The 18,222-nt window shown below is 40.7% G+C and overlaps 2 protein-coding genes across 2 annotated transcripts in view; one reads left to right on the top strand and one right to left on the bottom strand.

The window, feature by feature from the left end:
* Ppef1 (protein phosphatase with EF-hand domain 1) overlaps positions 1 to 18,222 on the bottom strand; it is a 157,175-nt gene that overhangs the window by 137,062 nt on the left and 1,891 nt on the right. The window lies entirely within an intron of this gene.
* Positions 8,533 to 16,577, top strand: Mt1f (metallothionein 1F). The gene is made up of 2 exons (XM_039100507.2): positions 8,533 to 8,631; positions 16,213 to 16,577. Exons 1-2 carry the CDS (start codon positions 8,533 to 8,535, stop codon positions 16,420 to 16,422), a joined length of 309 nt encoding a protein of 102 aa, XP_038956435.1. The 3' UTR covers positions 16,423 to 16,577.

Raw genomic sequence — 18,222 nt, 5'->3', positions numbered from 1 at the left:
GTGTATGTGTGTGTTTGTGTGTGTCTGTGTGTGTATGTGTGTGTATGTGGTTGTATGTGTTTGTATGTATGTGTGTGTGTCTGTGTGTGTTTCTGTGTGTGTATGTATGTGTGTATGTGTGTGTATGTGTATGTGTATGTATGTGTGTGTCTGTGTGTGTATGTATGTGTGTGTCTGTGTGTGTATGTGTGTGTATGTGTGTGTATGTATGTGTGTGTATGTGTGTGTCTGTGTCTGTGTGTGTGTATGTGTGTGTATGTGTGTCTGTGTGTGTGTATGTGTGTGTATGTACGTGTGTGTGTCTGTGTGTATGTATGTATGTGTGTCTGTGTGTTATGTGTGTGTGTATGTGTGTGTATGTGGGTGTGTGTGTATGTGTGTGTTTGTGTGTGTCTGTGTGTGTATGTGTGTGTATGTGTGTGTATGTATGTGTGTATGTGTGTGTATGTGGTTGTATGTGTTTGTATGTAAGTGTGTGTGTCTGTGTGTGTATGTATGTATGTGTGTCTGTGTGTTATGTGTGTGTGTGTCTGTGTGTGTATGTGTGTGTATGTATGTGTGTGTATGTGTGTGTATGTGTGTGTATGTGTGTGTATGTGGGTATTTATGTATGTGTGTGTCTGTGTGTGTCTGTGTGTGTCTGTGTGTATGTGTGTGTGTATGTATGTGTGTGTGTCTGTGTGTGTATGTGTGTTTATGTGAGTGTGTATGTGTGTGTATGTGTGTGTATGTGTGTGTATGTATGTGTGTGTGTCTCTGTGTGTATGTGTGTATGTATGTGTGTGTGTCTGTGTGTGTCTGTGTGTGTCTGTGTGTGTGTCTGTGTGTGTGTATGTGTGTGTTTGTGTGTGTATGTATGTGTGTGTGTCTGTGTGTGTATGTATGTGTGTGTGTCTGTCTGTGTGTGCGTCTGTGTGTGTATGTATGTGTGTCTATGTGTGTGTATGTGTGGGTATGTACGTGTGTGTCTGTGTGTGTATGTATGTATGTGTGTCTGTGTGTGTATGTGTGTGTGTATGTGTGTGTATGTGGGTGTGTGTGTATGTGTGTGTTTGTGTGTGTCTGTGTGTATATGTGTGTGTATGTGTGTGTATGTGGTTGTATGTGTTTGTATGTATGTGTGTGTGTCTCTGTGTGTTTGTGTGTGTATGTATGTGTGTATGTGTGTGTATGTGTATGTGTATGTATGTGTGTGTCTGTGTGTGTATGTATGTGTGTCTGTGTGTGTATGTGTGTGTGTATGTGTGTGTATGTATGTGTGTGTATGTGTGTGTATGTATGTGTGTGTGTCTGTGTCTGTGTGTGTGTATGTGTGTATGTGTGTCTGTGTGTGTATATGTGTGTATGTACGTGTGTGTGTCTGTGTGTGTATGTATGTATGTGTGTCTGTGTGTTATGTGTGTGTGTATGTGTGTGTATGTGGGTGTGTGTGTATGTGTGTGTTTGTGTGTCTGTGTGTGTATGTGTGTGTATGTGTGTGTGTATGTGTGTGTATGTGTGTGTATGTGGTTGTATGTGTTTGTATGTATGTGTGTGTGTCTGTGTGTGTTTCTGTGTGTGTATGTATGTGTGTATGTGTGTGTATGTGTGTGTGTATGTATGTGTGTGTCTGTGTGTGTATGTATGTGTGTGTCTGTGTGTGTATGTGTGTGTATGTGTGTGTATGTGTGTGTATGTATGTGTGTGTGTCTGTGTGTGTGTCTGTGTATTTATGTGTGTGTATGTGTGTGTGTATGTGTGTGTATGTAGGTGTGTATGTATGTGTGTGTGTCTGTGTGTATATGTGTGTGTATGTGTGTATGTGTGTGTCTGTGTGTGTATGTATGTGTGTATGTATGTGTGTCTGTGTGTGTATGTGTGTATGTGTGTGTATGTGTGTGTATGTGGGTGTGTATGTATGTGTGTCTGTGTGTGTATGTGTGTATGTGTGTGTATGTGTGTGTCTGTGTGTCTATGTCTGTGTGTGTATGTGTGTGTATGTGTGTGTATGTGTGTGTATGTATGTGTGTATTTCTGTGCGTGTGTCTGTGTGTGTATGTATGTGTGTGTGTCTGTGTGTCTGTGTGTATGTGTGTATGTGTGTATGTGTGTGTATGTCTGTGTATGTGTGTGTATGTATGTGTGTGAGTCTGTGTGTGTATGTGTGTGTTTATGTGAGTGTGTATGTGTGTATGTGTGTTTATATGTGTGTGTATGTATGTGTGTGTGTCTGTGTGTGTATGTGTGTGTATGTATGTGTGTGTATGTGTGTATGTGTGTGTATGTGTGTGTATGTGTTTGTGTATATGTGTGTCTGTGTGTGTATGTATGTGTGTGTGTCTGTGTGTGTGTCTGTATGTGTATGTGTGTGTGTATGTGTTTGTATGTATGTGTGTGTGTCTGTGTGTGTGTATGTGTGTGTATGTGTGTGTGTCTGTGTGTGTGTGTCTGTGTGTATGTGTGTGTATGTGTATGTATGTATGGGTGTCTGTGTGTGTATGTGTGTGTATATGTATGTGTGTGTGTCTGTGTATGTATGTGTGTGTATGTATGTGTGTGTGTCTGTGTTTGTATGTGTGTGTGTGTATGTGTTGTATGTGTGTGTATGTGTGTGTGTATGCGCGTGCGTCTGAGTGTGTGTATGTGTGTGTATGTGTGTGTATGTGTGTGTATGTGTGTATGTGTGTGTGTGTCTGTGTGTGTATGTGTGTATGTATATTTGTGTATGTGTGTGTGTATGTATGTGTGTGTCTGTGTGTGTGTCTGTGTGTGTGTATGTGTGTGTATGTGTGTGTATGTGTGTATGTGTGTGTATGTGTGTGTATGTGTTTGTGTATGTGTATGTGTGTGTATGTGTGTGTGTCTGTGTGTGTATGTGTGTGTGTCTGTGTGTGTGTCTGTGTGTGTCTGTGTGTGTCTGTGTGTTTATGTGTGTGTATGTATGTATGTGTGTATGTGTGTGTCTGTGTGTGTGTCTGTGTGTGTATGTGTGTGTATGTGTGTGTATGTGTGTATGTATGTGTGTGTGTCTGTGTGTGTATGTGTGTATGTGTGTGTATGTGTGTGTGTATGTGTTTGTGTATGTGTATCTGTGTGTATGTGTGTGTGTCTGTGTGTGTATGTGTGTGTGTCTGTGTGTGTGTCTGTGTGTGTATGTGTGTGTGTATGTGTGTGTATGTGTGTGTATGTGTGTGTATGTGTGTGTGTGTGTGGTGTGCAGACACACACATGCGCATGAACATGGGAAAATAAAGAGCAGTTGTTTCTTAAGACAATGTCAAGGGGCTGGGGATTTAGCTCAGTGGTAGAGCGTTTACCTAGGAAGCGCAAGGCCCTGGGTTCGGTCCCCAGCTCCGAAAAAAAAGAACCAAAAAAAAAAAAAGACTATGTCAAAACTATTAGTTAAAATACCCCCTGAGGAAGAGCAATAGCTTTGCTTTTAAAATTCTTTCTCCTCCTTCAGATGACTAAGAATTTATGACAAGGCCTTTGAGAACGTTTTTAAAGCATTTTCTTTTACAGCACTTATTCTTGTCTTGGTTTCATTCATATATTCATTCAACAAGTATTAAATAATTAAAATTTAAAGTTGAAGAAAAGTATTGGAATAGACTAGGTGTGGTTGTTTTCTGGTATGGGGGATTGGGCCAAGGATTTCATGCATGCTAGATCACTCTAGCACCACCACCACCACCACCACCACCACCACCACCACCACCACCATCACCACCACCATTACCACCACCACCATCACCACCACCACCACCATCACCACAACCACCACCACCACCACCACCACCACCACCACCACCACCACCATCACCAGTGCTTGCTTGCACTCTCTGCTCCCTGCTGGCTCTGTTATTTTCAGAGTGTTGAACAATAAAAGCTGTTACCTGTCTGTGGAACCTGTCCCCCTAACTTTGCTGTCTTGTCTGGCCTCAGTGGGAGAAGTGCCTAGTCCTACAGAGACTTGATGTGCCAGAGTTGGGGATACCCAAGTGGAGCCTCCAGTCTATCAGAGAAGATGACAGGGGATGGAGGAGGGACTGTGGGCAGGAAAGACTGGGAGGGGAGAGCAAACTTGGGATGTAAAGTGAGTAAAGTTTTTTTTTAAGATAAGGAAAAAAAGAAAGAAAAGATTTGTCCCAGCAAGTTGGGCAGTCATTCCTATTCACGGAAAGGCCCAATTTACAAAAAGGTTTTAAGGAAATGTAGTATAAAGTAATCTGATGTCATTAATGGCTACAAAGTTCCTTTTGCTTAATGACTCTTTCCTCTTAACAGGTCAAGAACGCTATTTGTGACCAGCACTTTCATTTTCAGAATGGAGCTCTGACTCTATAGCATGTGAGCTAAAAAAAAAAAGACCCTTTAAGTTGTTTTGTTTAATATAGGTCTGGCTACCCTGAGATTTACAATGTGGCCTGAGCTAGCTGCGATGCATTTCAGTCTTCCTGCTTTAGTCTTCTTGGGTACTGGGATTACAATGTGAGCCACAGTGCTCGGCTCCCTCTAAACCATTACATTTATTTAGAGGAATAGCATGAGGTCAGAGTCTTCCAGTCACTATAGATCGCAGCCCCCTGGTGATATGCCATGTTCCTACTAGTGTGAGGGCAATGTGAACAGAACATTATGCAATCAAGTTGGTGAGAGATTCAAGATTTTTCTTAATTGTCTTTTTTCTAAGAAGATCATGAAGTTAATATAGGGCCTAAAGCAAAATACTGATGTTGGGTTTTTCAAAGCTAAAAATTAAGTTGTTGATACATGGACAAATAGGAAAATTCCAAAAGAGAACCAGGATTAAGTTCTTACGATTTCAAGAAGTTAACAGTTGTGCCAGTTATGACCTTTAGCAACCTATCCCTTTTGAGCTTGCCTCAGCTTCTCATTTTAAAAATGAGCACTGGTTGTCCACGCAGAGGACCTGGGTTCTAGTCCCAGCAACCATGGGGCAGTCCACGATCATCTGTAACTCCAATTCCAAGGGATCCAATGCCCTCTTTTTTTTTTTTTTTTGGAGCTGAGGACCGAACCCAGGGCCTTGCGCTTGTTAGGCAAGCACTCTACCACTGAGATAATCCCCAATCCCAACGCCCTCTTTTTGCCTATGATGCACAGACATGTAGGCAAAACTCCCCAACCCCAATGCCCTCTTTTTGCCTATGATGCACAGACATGTAGGCAGAACTCCCATACACACAAAAGTATTTTTAAATGAAGATAACATTTAAAGAGAAAACTTTCAGTGGACATTTATTGCAGTTACAAAGTGATACATATGCCTGAGATGGGAAGGATAAAGAGAAGCTGGACATTTCTTGGCTTTATACCACAAAGGATTTTTTAAAACCTCATTGTTCAACTTCTGCTATTTCATTAGTTGAAGTCATAGACTTCCTCTAACCAATATACTTGTAAAATGTATAAGTAGTACATGGTTTATATTAGTCAATAAATACAATTATTGTTCTAAAGTCGGCAATATTCCTTTGACCTCCTCCCAAGAGAACCTCTATTTTCCTTTTTGATGTCCACCTTCTCCAGATTCTCAGATGTGTGTTCTTGCATGAGATTAATACCACTGCACACTAACTGTGGGTTCTGAGTGACTTAAGCCAATTAATATAATCCACTTCCCAAGTAATGTTGGTTGTTCAGGATGGGCATATCTCTCAGACCAAAGTCTTTGCATTCTTTTCTCCTGCTAGAGGATGCAGGGACGAGGGGTGGGGAGCGGGGGTTAGGGCACACATAACTAAAGAGGGAACATGAGTCTCAGGACTCCCAGAAAGAGAATTGGGAGAGTCAGAAAACCATTCTAAGTATGGTGCCCTGAGCAATGCTGTCACCATAGGACACTCTGCTAAGAGGGTGAACTTGATACATGAGGAGAGAAAACCAAAAGATCAGAAAAATGGAGCAGGATCACAGATTTCTCTATCAACATTGCATCTTGAGAATTTCAAATCAAATTTGTTTGAAACTTCTTTTGCAAAGTCAGTTTGAATGAGAAGTCTTGTCATGTCTTAGTAGATTTTTACGGGGGGGTGGGGGGAAAGAGGAAGGGAGTGTGTTTCTATCCCACTCTTTTCCATTTAGATCCCAAATAAAAGAAACGAAAACCCTGCTATTTTATTTATAAGCTGCTGGCACTGTGCTGAGCAGGGTCTGAGCTGTTCTAACCCAGCAATGAAATTAACAAGATAAATGTCCCATCACTTGCCAACTGAATCTTGCTCCACTCCATATATATCTTCATAGCAAGCTTCTCTTGGACATGTGCTCATGGTCCATCCTGCCTCACGGTAACCTTCTCCTTCCAGCTCCTATGTCCTCCTTGTGATCTCTACCTGAGAACTTCAACTCAATTTTCAGTCCTGCCTTCCTCTCTCTCCTGCCCAGTTAAAAGCTCTAGCCTTTTACTAATCAATCAAGGACTATTGGGGAGCATTCTTTACAGAACATTGGCTAATATAGTGCCCCAAGATTACATTGCAGTCTGGACAGGGCACAGAACTCAGCTTCTGAATACATAGCACACAAGAGTTACCCCCAATAGTATCACTTGCAACCACAGACATCACTGTAGTTGTAGTCTATGATCGTGAGTGTGTACATGTGGGGGCCAAAGTCGAACACTTGGTATCTTCCTCAATCATTTCTCCATCTTATTTTCTTAAAACATCTTCGTGAGTGTGAGTGTGTGTGTGTGTGTGTGTATGTGTGTGTGTGTGTGTGTGTGTGTGTGTGTGTTAAGGACATGGGAGTTTCCATGTGTCAGGGTGCATGTGTAGAGATTAGAGAACTATGCTGTTCTCCTTCCACCTTTATATGGCTTCCAGGGGTCAAATTCAACTTGTCAGGCTCACATGGCAAGTATTTTTACTAGTTGAGCTATGTCATCATGCCTCCACTTTAATCTTTTGAGATAGTGTCTCTCTAGCTCCCAGCACTGAGATTACAGGTACCAATCACGACACCAAACTTTTTACATAGGTCCTAGGAATCCAAACTCAGCCCCCATCCCATGCTTGCTTAGTAAATACTTTATCAACTGAGCCATCTCCTTATCCCCAAAATAAAAATTTAAAGTCATGAACTAGTTACCTAAAAGGAAACTTCCTTAACTCTGATCTAGTACAACTATTTAATGAAATAGGTGAAACAGTTGAACACAATATAAATAAAACCATGTCCAAATCACCCTTTCCAGAAGAAAAGTAAAAATCAGCAATAAAATGTACAATCAAGTTGCAAATGTATATATTAATTCAAATTTCTCTTAGAAAAGACAGAGTCAGGCAGATCAAAGTGTGGTTTTGGTTTTTGTAAACATGTCCAGGACAATTCCATTCAGAATAGATGTCTGTCTGGGTTTTAGAATGAACACTGGACCCAGAGGCAGCTACTGAAAACTAATGACTAATAGTAAAATAATATTCACAGACAGTTGCCATGGCAGCCGGCGCATTTTTGCACAAAATAGAACCCATTGCATTTTAGCAGGCGTTAGCAGAGGAAACCTGCTAGCCTGAAGACAATCTTTAACTGAGTTTTTTGCTTTTAATCTCTTCACTGATCTTGGTTGTATTGTTGTACATAGCCTTCGGACTATACTCTAATTGTATTTTTTAATTCCAAATATTTTAAGTCACTAATAAAATACACCTGATTTGAGTTTGAAAACACCTACCTGTACCACTTTTGAAATCTTTCCATTGGACAATGGAGCACAGCTTAGCAGCAGTTTTGAGTGTGTGCACAGTTGAATTCTTGTAGACTTGTGAGTAGTAAGTATTGATGTGGTAGAGGGACAAGCACATTTCACTGTTTGCTTGTTGATGTTGCCCTTTAAGTCATGCACTATGGAAGGAGGGAGTAGCCAATTTTTCTTGTATCATAAACGTACATGGTCCCAGGGGAGTGACCTTAGGAATTAGGGGTAGCTCAAGACAAGTGAGAAAGGAGGTGACAAAGTATTTTGGGCTGATCTATTTCTAGAATGACTGTTTATATAAAATATCATCTCACTGAATGTGACTGTAGATTTTGAACATTATAGATAGCTAGTCTCTAGAGGAATATGCCACGGAGTACTTCCTCACACAGGCTCTTTCCTATCAATCACTCTGTCTCCTGCCCCTGTCCCCATCAACCTTCTCTTTGCACTTCATCTTTAAGGTAAAGGAACACGGTCCTACTTACTATAAGAATCAATTATTATCCTAATTTAGGAAAGGCATATAAGCCATTATCTTTCGTTAACATCTTAGAACTCAAATTAGTCCTTTGGATTAATTAATGGTCTTCAAAACTTTCTTCAGATAGGCTATATCTTAGGCTTAAAGAAACAACAACAACAACAACAAAACCGTGTAGTTTTCCTCCTAATACATGTCCACACATGATCACAATAGCTCATCTACTGACAGCAAGACACACACATTCTGGACACAATGAGAATGGCCACTTACAGTAGGATAATGCTTTAGTTCACAGCAGTTCTCAAATACAGCAAGGTCAATGTGCAGAACTAATGTGAAAATGGCGTATGCCAACAGTCTACGCCCTTTTAAAGAAACTGTTTCGGAAGCCTTCAGACCTCTGATTGGTCAGAAAGATGTCATATCATCTCCCCCAGCTGTGAGGGACATGGGAAATCAAACTGTTTTAGTGGAACAGTACAAAATCAAAATTGAGCTGTGTAACGCAGAAGTTTAACATAGCTTACGGACTTTAAACAATTATTTAGTTTTCTCTTCTGTAAACCAATCATAATAGTTTTCCCCCTTAGGGCTGTTGGGTGGATTAAAGTAGTTAATATGTCCTCTGACCTCTGCCTTGTTGTGGTTTGTCCTGAAGTTATCTGTATTTTTATGCTAATTCCACTGCCCCAAGGACAGCTGCCTAGTCACATACTCAGGACTCAGGTGACTTCACCAGAACCACCTCCCCATTGAATTTGTAAAATACAGGTGAGAGGCAGGTACAGGATAGAAGAAGGCCTGTCATCAGAGGAGAAGAAAGGATGGGCAGGAGAGAAGTTTGAAGGAAGAGGAGGAGACTAGGAGAGAGAGGAGGAAAGAGGAGACAGAGAGAGGGGAGAAGCCATGGCAGGTGATGTTAAGATTCTGCTCTGTGTATTTACAGGTTGTTATCAATGTTCTTAAGGGATGGATGGTACCGGGCTTTGTATGTTCAAGTGGGCAATTATATCTTATCAATTGGGTCAAAGATTATTGTGTTGTGTGTTCTTTAATGTGTCATGTGATGGAGTGTGGGGCGACTAGTCTGGGCTGCCTCGGAGTTGGGATGTGTTTCTGCCAAGATATCTAGCAGATACCTTGGGACACCATAGTGCGGACCCAGCGAGGTAAAAGACGACATACTTTTTTATTTTTATATTTTTTACAACAACACTGCCTCCTCTTAATAAATAATGTTTTCAAAAAAGGAAATGAATACAATTTATCTAGGGTTGGGTTTTCCACTGTGACAGTTCTGTCACCAAGGCCAGGTAAGTATTTCTTGTAAAGAGCTCTTCTGTGCTTTGTAGGATATTAAACAGCACCCTAGCCCCTCATCCACTAGAGCATTCCTCTCCCAATCATGACAGACAGAAAGAACCCAGGCATTGTGCAATATGTCTTCTAAGACATCTCCCCCCACCCCCAGGGCATTTTGAATTGTCACAACCACATGGTGAGGGTGGGTGCTGGAGGCATTTAGTAACTAGAGGCCAGGAAGGTTGCAAAACACATTCATGCTATCATACACAGGGGCATAACTGTGACAGGGTTGCCTCATCCAATCCACAGGGCTAGGTGGGAAAACAGTAATCTAAAGAAAGAAGTGTATGAGAGCAAAGGCAAGAGCAGGTGGTCCCTGTAGTTCTCTTTCGATTGCTTTCCAGTTTGTTTGTTTGTTTGTTTTTCACCAGATTTGGAAGGAGATGAAGTGATGTAGGGAGAAGAAACTGAACTGTCTTGTAAGAGACAGTCTTAATTAGAGTTCTATTGCTATGAAGAGACACCTTGACCAAGGCAACTCCTCCAAAGGAAGAATTTAATTGGGTGCTTAGTTTCACGATCATGTCAGGAAGCAGACAGGCATGGCATAATCCACAGGCAGCAAGCAGAGAGAAGGAGTCACTGGCCTGATGTGGGCTTCTGAAACCTCAAAGCCTACCTCGAGTAATGAATGTCTCCAATAAGGCCACACCCAATTCTTTTCAAACAGTTCATCAGCTAGGGACATTCTCACACAAACCACCACAGGGAGATAGAGAACAAGTGCCAAATGTGGTCACCCTTCTACAAGGGGCATGTAGTAATGAGTTTAATAAAAAAAAAAAAAAAAAACACTGAGCATGGGTGTATGATGTCCTTGGGCCAGAAACAGAGCATTGAGTTGAATTGAAGACATTCTGCTTTTGGCCACAAGTACAAAGAAGTAGCCCAGTGTGATGGTACACACCTCTAATCTCAACATTCTGGGGGCAGATGCAAGTGTATCAATGTAAGTTCCAGGCTAGTTTGCTCTTCAGGTCAAGCTTCAAGACAGCCACAACTTCACAGGAAGACCCTATTTCAAAAAATAAAAGAGTTGGGGATTTAGCTCAGCGGTAGAGCACTTGCCTAGCAAGCCAAGGCCCTGGGTTCGGTCCCCAGCTCCGAAAAAAAAAAAAAGAAAAATAAAAACAGCCAGGCATGGTGGTACATACCATAATCCCAGTACTCAGAGTCAGAGTCAGGTGATCTCTGAATTGAATGCAACCTGGTCTACACAGCAAGTTTCAGGAGGCCAGCCAGGTTACATAGAGAAAACCAGTCTCAAAACACTAATGAAGAACCTGTCCCACAGCCCTCTGTACCCAAATACCGTGGGGCAGAGACCTGGACTCTCAGTTCAGACAATCCTGAGAGCTCAAGGGAGACCACAACTTCTGCTCACACTCCTGGCCCAAGAGGAACCTCTGGGCACAGTAACCTAGGAACAGTCAAGGGCAGGACCCTTCCAGTTTCTGCCTGAGCCCTGAGCTGAAAGCCAGTTGGCAGGAGCACTAACACACCTGAAAGCAGAGGTAAGACCAACTCTTCTGCTCCAAGTGACCAGCCTGGAGACTTTAGGACACACAAACCCAGGAGCAACTCTTTGTTCCCAGATCAGGCTGAAAGAAAACAGATCTATAGGAGTGCTGACACACAGGCTTACAGGAGGGTTAAGCCACTGTCAGAGACAGCAAGACAAGCTAACACCAGAGACAACCTGATGGCGAGAGGCAAGCACAAAACCTAAGCAACAGAAACCAAGATTACTTGGCATCATCAGAGGCCAGTTCTCCCATCAAAGCAAATACTGGATATCCCAACACACCAGAAAAGCAAGATTTGGATTTAAAATCACATCTCATGATGATGATAGAGGACTTTAAGAAGAACAGAAATAACTCCTTTAAAGAAATACAGGACAACACAGATAAACAAGCAGAAGCTCTTAAAGAAGAAACACAAAAATTCCTTAAAGAATTACAGGATAACACAACCCAACTAAACAGGTGAAGGAATTAAACAAAACCATCGAGGATTTAAAAATAGAAATAGAAACAATAAAGAAATCACAAAGGGAGACAACCCTGGACATAGAAAACCTAGGAAAGAGACCAGGAGTCATAGATGCAAGCATTACAAACAGAATACAAGAAACAGAAGAGAGAATCACAGGGGCAGAAGATACCGTAGAAAATATCGAAACAACTGTTATGGATAATGTAAAACACAAAAAGCTGCTAACCCAAATCATCAAGGAAATCCAGGAAACAATGAGAAGATCAAACCTAAGGATAATAGGTATAGAAGACAGTGAAGACTCCCAACTTAAAAGGCCAGTAAATATCTTCCACAAAATTATAGAAGAAAACTTCCCTAACCTAAAGAAAGAAATGCCAATAAACATACAAGAAGCCTATGGAACTCCAAATAGATTGGACCAGAAAAGAAATTCCTCCCGTCACATAATAGTCAAAACTCCAAACGCACAAAACAAAGAAAGAATACTAAAAGCAGTAAGGGGAAAATATCAACCAACATGTGAAGGCAGACCTATCAGAATCACACCAGACTTCTCATCAGAGACTATGAAAGCCAGAAGATCCTGGGCAGATGTCATGCAGACCCTAAGAGAACACAAATACCAGCCCAGGCTACTGTATCCAGCAAAACTCTCAATTAACATAGATGGAGAAACCAAGATATTCCATGACAAAACCAAATTTACACAATATCTTTCTACAAATCCACCGCTACAAAGGATAATAAATGGTAAAGCCCAACACAAGGAGGTAAGCTACACCCTAGAAAATGAAAGAAAGTAATCTCCTTGCAATAAAACCAAAAGAAGAGAGAAACACAAACATAATTCCACCTCTAACAACAAAAGAAAACAGGAAACAACAATCACTATTCCTTAATATCTCTTAACATCAATGGACTCGATTCCCCAATAAAAAGATATAGACTAACAGACTGGATACAGAAAGAGGACCCAGAATTTTGATGCATACAGAAAATGCACCTCAGTGAAAAAGACAGACACTATCTCAGAGTAAAAGGCTGGAAAATTTTTTCAAAGAAAATGGCCCCAAGAAACAAGCTGGAGTAGCCATTTTAATATAGAATAAAATCAACTTTCAACCAAAAGTTGTCAAAAAAGATAAGGAAGGACACTTGGTACTCATCAAAGGAGAAATCCACCAAGTTGAGCTCTCAAGCCTGAACATCTATGGTCCAAATGCAAGGGCACCTACATTCATAAAAGAAAACTTACTAAAGCTCAAAGCACACATTGCACCTCACACGATAATAGTGGGAGATTTCAACATCCCACTCTCATCAATGGACAGATCATGGAAACAGAAACTAAACCAAGACATAGAGAAACTAACAGAAGTTATGAACCAAATGGATTTACCAGATATTTATAGAACACGTCATCTTAAAACAAAAGAATATAACTTTGTCTCAGCACCTAATGGTACCTTCTTCTAAATTGACCATATAATCGGTCACAAAACAGGCCTCCACAGATAGAAGAAGACTGAAATAATCCCATGCATACTAATGGATCACCATGAACTAAGGTTGGTCTTCATTAACAACAAAAACCACTGAAAGCCCACATATACATGGAAGTTGAACAATGCTCTATTCAATGATAACTTGGTCAAGAAAGAAATAAAGAAAGAAATTAAAGACTTTTTAGAATTTAATAAAGATGAAGATACAACATTCCCAAACTTATGGGACACAATGAAAGCTGTGCTAAGAGAAAAACTCATAGCTGAGTGCCTGCAGAAAGAAACCAGTGAGAGCATACATTAGCAGCTTGACAGCACACCTAAAAACTCTAAAACAAAAAGAAGCAAATACAACCAAGGGGGAGTAGAAGGCAGGAAATAATCAAACTCAGGGCTGAAATCAAACAAGTAGAAACAAAAAGGACCATACAAAGAATCAATAAAACCAAGAGCTGGTTCTTTGAGAAAATCAACAAGATAGATAAACCCTTAGCCAGACTAACCAGAGCACACAGAGAATATAACCAAATGAATAAAATCAGAAATGAAAAGGGAGACATAACAACAGAATCTGAGGAAATTCAAAAACATTATCAGATCCTACTACAAAAGTCTATATTCAACAAAACTGGAAAATCTGGATGAAGTGGACAAGTTTCTAGACAGATACCAGGTACCGAAGTTAAATCAGGATCAGATTATAAGATTAACCATCTAAACAGTCCCATAACTCCTAAAGAAACAGAAGCAGTTATTAAAAGTCTCCCAACCTAAAAATAAGCCCAGGACCAGATGGGTTCAGTGCAGAATTCTATCAGACCTTCATAGGAGACCTCATACCAATACTATGCAAACTATTCCACAAAATTGAAAAAGACAGAGCGCTACCGAATTCCTTCTATGAAGCCACAGTTACTCTTATACCTAAACCACACAAAGACCCAACAAAGAAAGAGAACTTCAGACCAATTGACCTTATGAATATGGATTCCATATTCATATTAAAAACGTTCTTACAAATCGAATCCAAGAACACATCAAAATGGTCATCCATCATGATCAAGTAGACTTCATCCCAGGGATGTAGGGATGGTTTAATATATGGAAAAACATCAATGTAATCCACTATATTAACAAACTGAAAGATAAAAACCACATGATCATCTAATTAGAAGCCGAGAAAGCATTTGAGAAAATTCAACACCCCTTCATGGTAAAAGCCTTGGAAAATCAGGAATTCAAGGCCCATAACTAAACATATTAAAAGCAATAAACAGCAAACCAGTAGCCAACATCAAATCAAATGGAGAGAAACTTGAAGCAATCACACTAAAATCACTCTCTCCCTACTTATTCAATATAGTACTCAATGTCCTAGCCAGAGCAATCAGACAACAAAAGGAGATCAAAGGGATACAAATGGGAAAGGAAGAAGTCAAAATATCACTATTTGCAGATGATATGATAGTATACTTAAGTGACCGCAAAAGATCCACCAGAGAACTACTAAAGCTGATAAACAACTTCAGCAAAGTGGTTGGGTATAAAATTAACTCAAATAAATCAGTAGCCTTCCTCTACACAAAGAATAAACAGACTGAGAAAGAATTTAGGGAAATGACAACCTTCACAATAGTCACAAATAACATAAAATACCTCGGTGTAACTCTAACCAAGCAAGTGAAAAATCTGTATCACAGGAATTTCAAGTCTCAGAAGAAAGAAATTGAAGAAGACCTCAGAAGATGGAAAGACCTCCTATGCTCATGGATTGGCAGGATTAATATAGTAAAAATAGCCGTTTTGCCAAAAGCGATCTACAGATTCAATGCAATCCCCATTAAAATTTCAACTCAATTCTTCATAGAATTAGAAAGAGCAAATTGCAAATTCATTTGGAAAAACAAAAAACCCAGGATAGCTAAAACTATCCTCAACAATAAAAGGACTTCCGGGGTAATCACCATCCCTGACCTTAAGCAGTATTACAGAGCAATAGTGATAAAAAAAACTGCATGGTATTGGTACAGAGACAGACAGATAGACCAGTGGATTGAATTGAAGACCCAGAAATGAACCCACACACCTATGGTCACTTGATCTTTGACAAAGGAGCTAAAACCGTCTAGTGGAAAAAAGATAGCATTTTCAACAAATGGTGCTAGTCGAACTGGTGGTCTGCATGTAGAAGAATGCAAATAGACCCATTCTTATCTCCTTGTAAAAGTAGATCAAGGACCTCCACATCAAACCAGATACACTCAAACTAATAGAAGAAAAAGTGGGGAGGAGCCTCCATCACATGGGCACTGAGGAAAATTTCCTGAACAAAACACCAATGGCTTATGCTTTAAGATCAAGAATCGACAAATGGGATCTCATAAAACTGCAAAGCTTCTGTAAGCAAAGGATACTGTCACTAGGACAAAATGGCAACCAACAGATTGGGAAAAGATCTTTATCAATCCTACATCTCATAGAGGGCTAATACCCAAAATATACAAAGAACTCAAGAAGTTAGACTCCAGAGAGCCAATTAACCCAACTAAAAATGGGGTACAGAGCTAAACAAAATATTCTCAGCTGAGGAATATCGAATGGCTGAGAAGTACCTAAAGAAATGTTCAACATCCTTAGTCATAAGGGAAATGCAAATCAAAACAAGCCTGAGATTCCACCTCACACTAGTTAGAATAGCTAAGATCAAACTCAGGTGACAACAGATGCTGGCGAGGATGTGGAGAAAGAGGAACTCTCCTCCATTGTTGGTGCGATTGCAGACTGGTACAACCATTCTGGAAATCAGTATGGAGGTTCCTCAGAAAATTGGACATTGAACTGCCTGAGGACTCAGCTATACCTCTCTTGGGCATATACCCAAAAGATGCCCCAACATATAAAAAAGACACGTGCTCTACTATGTTCATAGCAGCCTTATTTATAATAGCCAGAAGCTGGAAAGAACCCAGATGTCCTTCAACAGAGGAATGGATACAGAAAATGTGGTACATCTACACAATGGAATATTACTCAGCTACCAAAAACAATGACTTCATGAAATTCTTAGGCAAATGGATTGAACTAGAAAATATCCTGAGGATCATCCAGACTTCAGCAGCCTGACTGCCTTCTTGTCGCTTACACCGTAGCTCCAGATTCACCAGATCTCAGAATGGACCCCAAACTGCTCCTGCTCCACCGGCGGCTCCTGCACCTGCTCCAGCTCCTGTGGCTGCAAGAACTGCAAATGCACCTCCTGCAAGAAGAGCTGCTGCTCCTGCTGCCCTGTGGGCTGCTCCAAATGTGCCCAGGGCTGTGTCTGTAAAGGTGCCTCGGGCAAGTGCACGTGCTGTGCCTGAAGTGATGAACAGTGCTGCTACCCTCAGGTGTAAATATTTCCGGACCAACTCAGAGTCTTGCCGTACAGCTCCACCCAGTTTACTAAACCCAGTTTTCTACCAAATATGTGAATAATAAAAGCCTGTTTGATTCTAAAAAGAAAGAAAGAAAGAAAGAAAGAAAGAAAGAAAGAAAGAAAGAAAGAAAGAAAGAAAGAAAGAAAGAAAAAGAAAAAGAAAATATCCTGAGTGAGGTAACCCAGTCACAGAAAAACACACATGGTATGCATTCAGTGATAAGTGGATATTAGCCCCAAAGCTCAAATTATCCAAGATACAATCTACAGACCACATGAAGCTCAAGAAGAAGGACAACCAAAGTGTGGATGCTTCAGTCTTTCCTAGAAAGGGGAGCAAAAATATTCATAGGAGGGGATGTGGAGACAAAGTGTGGAGCAGAGACTGAAAGAAAGGCCATTCAGAGTCTGCCCCACCTAGGGATCCAGTCCATACATACACAGCCACCAAAACTAGACAATATTGATGAAGCCAAAAGTACATGATGACAGAAGTCTGCTATAGCTGTCTCCTGAGAAGCTCAGCTAGAGCGAGACAAATACAGAGATGAATGCTAGCAGCAAACCATTATACTGAAAATGGGGTCCCTGTTGGAGGAGTTAGGGAAAGGACTGAAGGAGCTGAAGGGTCATGCAACCTCATAAGAATAATAATGCCAACCAATCAGAGCTCCCAGGGACTAAACCACTACCCAAAGACTACACATGGACAGACCCATGGCTCCAGCTGCATATGTAGCAGAGGATAGCCTTGTTGGGCACCAATGGAAGGATAAGTCCTTGGTCCTATGAAGGCTGGAACCCCCAGTGTAAGAGAATGTCAGGGTGGGGCAGCAGGAAGGAGGGGTGTGGAACATCCTTATAGAAGATGGGAAGAGGGATAGGATAGGGGGCTTATGGCCCAGAAACTGGGAAAGAGAATAACATTTGAAATGTAAATAAAAAATATCCAAAACAAAAATAAAAACACTAATGAAAACACACACACACACACACACACACACACACACACACACACACACACACACACCTGGAAGCAATGAATCAGACAAGAAGTGATAAAAATGGCTACAGATTCTGAGCTGAATCAGAAGGCACTGGGCAATTAGAAGGTACTGTGTAGAAAGATAGACTTAAAGGCCATTGGGCTTCAGCGTGTTACAGAAGGTAGTTTCTAAGAGTGATTTGAACATGATGAGCTAGAAGATGGCCTCCTAGAAGAGGTAACGTAACCTCTGCCATCCTGCAGCAGTGATTTGCTTCTGCAAGTAAATTCTTAGTTCTTACCAAGGACAGGGTGAAGTAGACTGCAAAGGCAATCAGAAAAGGCTTCCTAACTAGGGCTAGGGTTCATTAAATGAAATTGCTTTCTATCAGTAAAGCCAAAGACTGCAAAAGCAACCGAAAGCATCTGAGTAATCAGGGAACTCAAAACCTCTAAGATGATTTCTGGTCTTCTGCATTAATTTATCTATATATATTTTCCTATTGTTGTTCAGATGCTTGTGGGTATTCATGGGGATGTCAAGCCTTCAGGCCTTACACATTTAAATGAGCAAACAGAAACTCCAGGTAAAGCTATCACTATTGGAGATCCATCAAGTTGAAAGTCATCAGCAATTGTTTCTAGCATGCCACCCAGTTCCTACTTTTGAGAATGTTTTAAAATGTCAAAAGATGAAAATATGTGTATCCACTTCCCTACTTTCGAACAGAGAAAATAGCCAAGAGGCCTAGCCACTAT

This window comes from Rattus norvegicus, chromosome X, assembly GCF_036323735.1.
Source record: "Rattus norvegicus strain BN/NHsdMcwi chromosome X, GRCr8, whole genome shotgun sequence".
Lineage (NCBI taxonomy): Eukaryota > Metazoa > Chordata > Mammalia > Rodentia > Muridae > Rattus > Rattus norvegicus.
The sequence above is the reverse complement of the archived record's forward strand: the minus strand, read 5'-3'. Positions and strand labels throughout refer to the sequence as shown.